This window comes from Gregarina niphandrodes (assembly GCF_000223845.1).
Source record: "Gregarina niphandrodes unplaced genomic scaffold scaffold00024, whole genome shotgun sequence".
In the NCBI taxonomy this organism is placed as follows: Eukaryota; Apicomplexa; class Conoidasida; order Eugregarinorida; family Gregarinidae; genus Gregarina; species Gregarina niphandrodes.
Genome location: NW_011645793.1, coordinates 125,660 through 134,294, shown reverse-complemented (window position 1 = coordinate 134,294; position 8,635 = coordinate 125,660). Strand labels below are relative to the sequence as shown.

At 62.1% G+C, this 8,635-nt stretch overlaps 2 protein-coding genes across 2 annotated transcripts; one reads left to right on the top strand and one right to left on the bottom strand.

Moving 5' to 3' along the window:
• Window positions 1-84: 84 nt before the first annotated feature.
• On the bottom strand, window positions 85-643 carry GNI_108690 (hypothetical protein; the record flags this gene model as incomplete). Its single annotated transcript, XM_011133142.1, has 1 exon — window positions 85-643. A coding segment is annotated over one exon (559 nt), but the record flags the coding sequence as incomplete, so codon positions are not given.
• A 2,128-nt stretch (window positions 644-2,771) lies between these two features.
• Window positions 2,772-8,592, top strand: GNI_108680 (hypothetical protein; the record flags this gene model as incomplete). The annotated part of the gene is made up of 1 exon (XM_011133141.1): window positions 2,772-8,592. A coding segment is annotated over one exon (5,821 nt), but the record flags the coding sequence as incomplete, so codon positions are not given.
• Between the last annotated feature and the right edge of the window lie 43 nt (window positions 8,593-8,635).

Below are 8,635 nucleotides of genomic sequence, written 5' to 3'. Positions count from 1 at the left end.
GGGGGTGGTCGGCTGCAGGTGGTGGGTAGTCGGCTCCGGGACGGGGGTGGTCGCTACCAGGAGGGGGGTAATCGGCTCCAGGACGGGGGAGGTCGCTCCCGGGAAGGGGGTAGTCGCCTCCGGGCGGCGGGTAATCCGTAGGTCCGGAGCAGTTGGCTCCAGGTCGGGTTTGGTCATAGTGGTTGCCGGGGAGGGTGTCGAGGGGCGGCAGGCCGTGTTCGCTGACGGCAGGGGGTGGGGCGAAGGAGCCGGGGTGCGAGACTTCGTCTTCGGTGTGGTAGTGGTCTCGTTGTGGAGGCGGGATGTCTGAGTTGGGTGGTTCGGCGAAGCGAGGCGCTCCAAACCCGGCAGGCGGTGGTTCGAGTCCCGCTGGCGGCACAAAGCCTTGGACTGTATCGGCGGCCGGCGGGAGTCTCGTGCGGGCAGAAGCAGGCGGTGGAAGCGAACTCTCGCGGCGGGTTCCGAAAGCCACATAGCGACTCGACAGCTTCGTCACAGCCGCTGCAGACAACTCAGCCACTCGCGGAGGCGCTCCCTCACAAGCTGGCGGCAATACCTCAGGCTCCACCACCGGCCCCGGGGCCTCAGCTTGTTGCCCCGGTCGCACCCACCGCCCCGTGGCAGCGTCGTACTCCAAAGCCATTCGCTTGCCCAACTGCAAAGACGCTCAGTATCCGGCAAGAGAGAGTTGGACCCGGGAGGAAGGGACGGACAAGGAAGGACGACAGGAGGCACCAGGACGGATGGCTAGAACTAGCACGGGTGACTAGTACCAGCACGGGTGACTAGAACTAGCACGGGTGACTACTACTAGCACGGGTGACTAGTACTAGCACGGGGGCCTAGAATTACGACCCCGGCGGGGAGTTTGTCAGGACCGGTCGGCGGGGACAGGACAGGGCCCGAGGGACAGGGGAGACCTACGTTGGCGACCGTAGCCGGTTTACCATCTTGGCGACCGTTGAAGAGTTTTCCTAACACTTGCATTCGCAGTACAAAACGCGCAAGGAGGTACGCTGATGGCGCCTCCTGAAAAAATGATTTCCTCTCAGCACCCGGCCGAGCCACGGCCCTGTTCGTCCGTTAGTTACATGACGCTGGTCGCACTACGACGTCGCTGATGCGGTGGACACGACCGACGTTGTTACCGGTATGTGCCAGCTGCTGTCACCAGTTAAATGTGTGCAGTACATGCATTGGTGTGGGGTCAGCGTGCTGGCGCAACTGTGCCGGCCTGGCTCGCCTGAAACTTCCCAAAAAGCTTTTGTGGCAGCCCGGAGGATGCCTCAGGCCCGACTGAATCGCGTGCGGTGCACGGACACAGATTGTGGGGAAACCCTCTGAATTTCTGCGAAGCGCCGGCAGACCTCGCAGGATCGATCCCGACCTTGCCCAGCAGCCTGCTTAATCACCTGACTGATGCAGCGCCGCTCGTGCTTCGGCTTATCGCTGCTTTTGGCCACAAGTCTGGTTTCACAGACGCCCCGCTTCAGCGGAGGCTTGTTACTAAGTCAAGCTGCCTTTGTTAAGTTAGATGAACACTTCACGACCGCCGGCGGCTGTTCCTTCCGCCTGTGGACGGTGGAGGGTCCCACGGAACTCAACGTGACCAAGTTCCCCGTCGTGCCGCACTGTCCACGGGAACATCGGTGCAGGGCCCAGGATTTGAACCCACGACCTGACGCTATCAAACTGCTCGACACCGCACCCGCGATCGGCTCTGCGGCCGCGCTAAATTCGACCAACGCACGACCCACGCCCAGACAACTGGCCCTCCGCGTGTCCTTGCCCGTCAACCGGAACGCGGCTAGCGTGTGCCGCTATCTAGAAGCCACTTGTCGTGACCAGTCGCGGCGCACTATCAAAGTCGACTGTCGCACGCACCCGCATTTCAACACCCCCCTCCTCGCCACCAACCGGACCACCGACGGTCACTGGACTGAAGGCGACATTGTGCTGGGCGAATTCGCCTCCGCAGACCACTCCGTAACACCCCCCCCTGGGACGTACCACCCCCCCCTGGGATGTACCACCGCCCCCACCGGGATGTACCACCGCCCCCACCGGGACATGCCACCACCCCCACCGGGACATGCCACCACCTTACCCCCCGGTCTTATTCGTTCTTGCAGGTGCGACAGTTATTGCCTACCATGACGGCGCGTAGGTTGAACGACTCCGTGGCGCCGATGTTTCCCGAACGGCGAACGAGTTTACTGCATCCGCTGTCAGTTGTGTCGCCGCGGACGGCGTGCGGTACAGACGTGCGTGTGTTGGATGAAGATGGCGCGCCCAACCAGGTGGCTGGCCTGGTTGCCTTTGGGTCTTGGGATTTGGCTGAGTTCTTTACGCCCGAGGGCCGTGTCCTTCTCAGTCGTCCCGATCCGGTCGTCGGGGCGGGGGTGGATTCGAACCAACGACCTGGCGCTGCAGTATATTTGCGTCCACTTAAGATCAGTTCGCCGTATGCCTTCTTCTTTAACCGGACGGAAATGCCGCTACCCCTAGACACGTATCAAGGTCGTACAGGTTGCTGGCACTGGATTCACGAGGCGGACGCGAAGCGTGAGGCCTGGACTGCGACCTTTTCCGACTTGGACCCGCGACCGTTGAACATCCAGGGCGTCATCACGATTCGTCCCGCACCCAGTCTGCCGGCCGGACTAGGGGAATCCAGTCGACGACCACCAGAGACGGGGGAGTTGGTACCGAAACCAGTGCTTGTACTCCCGAACAACACGGCTCTGGAACTCGCAGCATGTCAGGCAGTGATGCCGCCATCGGGACGCGAGGCCTTTTATCAACAAGTCCTCGACCTGCCCCCAGATGCCCTCCTATGTCCTTTCAGTTTCTTCGGCGCTGGCTTCGCTGCAAAACTCAAGTTCCGTGGACGAACCGTGCACGTCGACTTGCGCGACTTCACCGATCTGGACGTGCCCCCGCGTGCACTTTCTGCACGTGACACTGACCCACGCCCACACGTCCTACGTCTACCCGAACTTGAACGTTACGTTCTTGTTCAACCCCACCAAGACCAGGACCTGAGTCAGGACCAAGACCAGGACCTGAGTCAGGACGAAGACCAGGGCCCTAGGCCGGATCAAGACCAGAACCAAGACCCGGGCGGCGGGAACGTGAGTCGGTTGTTCCACACGTATCTAGACCCGCTGGAGGCCGCGATCGACCCGACGCGACCGGTCTACGCCATCCCCATCGTGCCCCGATCGACCCCTTCTCCTGAGGGCGCCGCTGCCGCTACCACGGGTGGCCGTTTTGGTCGTTTACTGCCATACTTGTGGCGCCGCGTAATGGTGACCGACTGGCGGGACGACGGCTGTCTGCAGTCAACCGTGGGTCCGCTCATGCTCGGGCAACCCTGGCGTGGCGCCACGGAAGCCGTCGACGCCGTCGAATGCCAACGTCTTTGCACCGGACCATGCGTCGCGTGGCAAATGCGCCACGCCACACACTGCGAGTGGTTCAGCCAAGTCCGGTTCGAAGTGCCGGCAACGCAAGTCCTCCGCAACCGCTGCACAGAACTGATCGCACTCGACTCCGCGCCTGGCGCCCTCAACCCCAATCCCGTGACCACGAGCCCGATGACTATCCCTTTCCCGAACCAGCTCCCGAACCCCTTCTCCCTGGCGACCAAGGCCGTTCAAAACGTGACCAAGACCACTCGAAGCGTGACCAAGACCCCGACCACTCCAGACGTGGTCAAGACCAGTACTCAAGACCTCCTTGCCGGTTCCCTTTCTGGGTTATCGACAGTGGTGGGTGACTTGTCTCCGGCCCCCCCGCCAGTGCTGGAATTATTGGCGGCCGATGTGCAGCCGGGTCGATCATTTGGCAACCAGGTGCGTGCGACGTGGTCGGTGAAGACGTCGGCCTTAGCATCTGAGCCGCACGTGTTACGTGTGGCACTGACGTGTGCGGGTCATCGTGTATATACGGCACAGGTTGTCTTTGATGCGACGCCAGTGCTCGGATTTGCTGAAGGTCGACTGGATCTCGCATTCCGTGCACGATTCGCGCCGACGGAAGATTGTGCTCTCCGAGTCCTCCTAGACGCTGCCGCCGCTGCAACGACCTTCCCACTCCGAGATGCCCCACTCAGCGAAGCCGAATCTTGGCTCCTCGTTTGGAACCACCCACTTGCAACGACACGAACTGCACCCGTCGCAGAACTTGTGTCGGTGCCCAACGTCGCCTTGCACACACTCATCTCCGGCGGCCAACTCCTTGCCACCTCACCCACCGATTTGAACCTAGACCGCGGGCTCGATCTAGACCTACACCGCGGGCTCGATCTAGACCTAGACCGCGGGCTCGATCTAGACCTGGATCTGAACCTGAACCCTCCTCGTAGTCTGGCCGAGGACGCGGTGTTGTGGCGGAGTGTGCGCGTGTTTGCTCAGTCGTTCGACTCTGTGTCATCACGAGACTGCGAGGTTGCGCGACTGGGTCCGGAGGTGTATGAGTTACGCGCGGCGCGTTCACAGCACTGTGCATTGAATGCGGCATTGGCAGTGCGTCGCGATACCGAAGTCTTGGCGATGTATACGAAAGAAGTGACGTTGAGTGTGTGTGAACGGAGCTGTGACGGACCCACACACGTGCGCCGTGCATGGACCGTTTTCGCCGACCGAGATGCTCGCGCCGGATTCCTCTCCGGCGCGCTCACTGTGCACTGGAATGCACCGGTACAGAACGCGGCATGCTACGTGCTCGTCGGCCTCGGAGCGGCCTGGAGAGTGGTAGGATACAGCGGTCTAGATCGCCTCACCGCTCGTCTCCAAATCCCGCTCTCTCCCACCTCGGTCGACGCAGACGAAGTGCTACGCACCGTCTGCTACGCACCCCATCTCACTCCTCTCGTCACTGACATTAAGAGACCCGATTGGGACCAGGACATGGACCAGGACAACACCCGCCGAAGAACCACCGATCTATATGACCTTGTGGGCGACCTCAATGACGACCCTAACCGCCTCGGCTTCTATCTCAAACTCCTACCCGTCTCTGACCCCGATATTGCCTCTTTCCCTCCTCACTCTGCCTCTTCCCCTCACTCTGCCTCTTCCCCTGACTCTGCCTCTTCCCACTCTCACCCTTCCCAATCTCATCCATCAGCCTTTACCATCCCGTCTGCCGGAGCGGCAGAGGCAGCAGCGAAGGCAGCAGCGGCCCGCGTGGACACAGTGTGCCTGTCGAGTGTCCGGCGGCCGAGCGACTGCGTCATGGACCTCACGGACAACGACATCGGCTGCCAGCTCTCCGGCGCCGGCTCCGACGGATTCACGCTGCACTGTCCGGCGCTGGACTTGGACTTCGTGCGCACGGTATACCGCGAGGCCGCTGCAGATGAATTGGGTTTACCCTCAGCTCCGTTTGACCAACGACTGGAGGATGTCAGCACCTTGGCTCGGTTCACAGTCTTCTTCAGGGATGGGTCGTTTACAACACACTTATTGGAAGCGAACAAGATCTTCACGTCCATGGCGTCGGGTCCGGTGTACGAGGACCTGTTAGCCTTAAGGCCGTTGGCAGCGGCACGTGCATGGGACTTCAGTGCGCGTTTGGAGAAGAGTCAGTACTGCACGGACTGGGACAGTCAGTCGTTGCTTACCGGTCGCGGTTGCTTCGAGCCAGAACCGGGTGCGCCGGCCGTGGATTTTTTCCACGTCGGCGGCACCTGCTTCAAACCTGTGGCTGGCTGGATCCGTCCCACGGACCAACTGCACACAGCGAGTATGTCCGGGTTGCCGACCCCGGCGGGGTTGTCGACTCCTCTGACGGGAAGTGTGGAGACGGCGCGCATGTTGGTGGCAGAGGATGAAGAGTGCCGCACACGCTGCGAATCGGCGGGTCCGACGCGGTGTGAGTACTTCGTGGTGAACGTGCGGACGTGTGTCGCGCCGAACGTGTGTGTGCAACGCGGAGCAGTGACGCAGCGCGTGTGTTCATTGCGTGTCGGTGCAGACGGACTAGGATCCTCCGGTGTGCTCCGGGCCCCCGGTTCGATTCCCACCCCGTCCAATTCTGTGTTGGAGTGGTTGGACTTGGCAGAGGGCGAAAGTCGCTCGGTGTTATGCAGTCCGGCCCCGGAGTTGGCCCGGAAACCCGGCATCCTCATCACGGCGACGGACCTGGACCAGCGAACGGCTCACTATTACGGACACCTGGCAGTGCTCGAGTTGCATCCGGTGAGCGCCCTCTCACGCTTCCATGTCTTTGCCCGCACACCCACCGAGCTGCTCCCGCTCGGCGTGGTCGCGAAACGAGCACGCGCACCCGGCACCTTCGCCGATGCCGGGGCCCTACAGCCTCTCGTCCACGACATGCGCTTCCTACTCCGCGAACAACAAATTGAACAGTTCCTCGTACTCGCCACTGGCGCCCGCTCTCAGGTCTACGGACTCGCTCTACCCGACAACACGCAGCCCTGGTTCCAGGCCCCAAAGGATGCACTTCAAATCCGCTTCGAACAACAACGCGGAACAAGGTCCGAAGCTCTCCAAAACGACGAGCTCCACGGACTCACACACCGTGCGCTGCAGACCTGGCACGAACGATTTGTCCGCGACGTTCTTCGGATCCAAGTCCGCGACGTCGAGATCGCCATAACCGCCCGCCGACGACTGGCAGGTCTAGACCCCTTGTACAGCATGCTACAAGACGCTTATCAAGAGCCCTACGGTCAGGATTCCCACGGCCAGAACCCCTCGTTGGATTCGTGGAGTGCGGTGGCGGCGTTGAAGGAGACGGCGCCTGCTGCATACCAATCGCTGCTCTTTGGCTCCGCTGTAGCGCCGGTCGCTAGGATTCGAACGCGGGACATGGGAGCGCCGGCGGCGGGAGCTGACTCCACCTCAGATGCTTCGGCTGACTCCACTTCAGATGCTTCGGCTGACTCGACCTCAGATGCTTCGGCCGCCTCGGAGGACAACGAGTCGGCCTTCCTGACGGGTGCGGCAGCGGCGGAGTTTGCCCCTCGGTCGCTGACGGCTGCGGGGTCGGTGCTGTCGGCAGGCAACTTGGTGCAAGTGGAGTGGGTGGTGAAGTTACCGGCGGAGGGAATGCCATGGGATTTGTATGGGGCATTGGGGGAGAGCCGTTGGTTGTTGCGGCGGGTGCCGGAGACGGACCGACGACTGCCTCTGCGCCTGAGTTTCCTATCGTCTTTTCTGGACGCACCCTTTCTCGAGTTCGAGATGTGTGCACGCGGTTCCACACGACGTTGCACACCGCTACCCGCGCCCGTGCGAACCCCGGCGGCACCGCTGACTCTCGCGGAGCAGCCGCAGACGCCGCTCGCGCCCGCGTGCGCCTTCCAGATGCTTTCTGCTGACCTCGACCCGCGTCCGGCATACACACTCTTTCGACTCCGAGTCAAAGATGAACAGACACCCAAACTGCTCTCGGCTACAGAGATCAAACAACAACTCAGCCGTTGCCAGTGCACCGACCACCCGGGCGGGCGACAGGCTGACCACCACGCTGGCCGGAGTGGTCTCGACCACTCTGGACGGAATAGCACTCTGGACTTTGTCAGCCTGAAGACTCAGCACTTGCCAACTGATAACTGGACCGCCAGCCAGAGTCGCCCTGCCAGCTCGATTCCGGACAGCTTCGAGGAAGACTGGTGCGACCTGACTGACCGCAAGACCCGGCTGGTCGCCGGCTCGGCAACCAACGTGACCGCCCAGATCCGCAACGAGGACCTCCGCACCCGCTATCTCGCCGGCAAGGTCGTCTTCTCCGGACTACCACGAGTCGTGGGCGCTCTCGAAGACAACCCGCCTGTCTTCGGCGTTTGTTTCTGGCACGGTCTTAAACAACAGTCACTCGCCACCAACCCCATCCCCTTAACCTGGACCCGCGCCGGGGACTACTATCACCAAGATGGGGACTACCACCACCAAGATGGGGACTACCACCGTGACGACCAAAGGTCGGCGTATGTAGGCGTGGTTCCCTTCGGAACCCGGCGTCTGGCGGATGCGGCGAGTTGTCTGGTCTGGGTAGAAGGCAGTGTGCTGTTGGAGGACGTACCGCTGCTGGTTGTCTCGGCGCCGACGGCGGCAATGACCGCGTTGCCTGCCCCCTCTTCCTCCTCTTTGACGCCGGTGCGATTCGAACCCGCGACCGACAGCTTCCGAGTCACGGAACGGGACGGCTGGGTGCGTGTGCAGTGCGATGCCGCACCCGTCTGGGCCGAGGCTGAGGGGCTTGGGGAGCGCTGGATCGTTTGCAAGGCGCTCGGTGACTCTCAAAAGTTCCAACTCGACTCAAGTGTTTGTACGCGTCTGTACTCCGCAGACGCCGTCTACCGTCTCTGTCCCCGCGACCCTGTTCAGGACGACGAGGACCTCAAGGCGCCGGGAGACGGAGCCGGTGAGTGGGCGGGAGAGGGGACCGTGGAGGTCTTGTATTTGCCTATGCACCCACCTAAGCTCGCCATTTCCTACCCCGTCGGCGAGAGTCTGATCGTATCCTACCCCGTCGGCGAGACGGACGACGTCGAGATGGACGACCCGGTCCGTGGTCTGGAGTCGAACCCCCGCGCCCAGGGGCTGGAATCGAAGCGGGGTCTGGAGGGTTTTGGGTCGGGCGTGGCGCTGCTGCCGTCGGG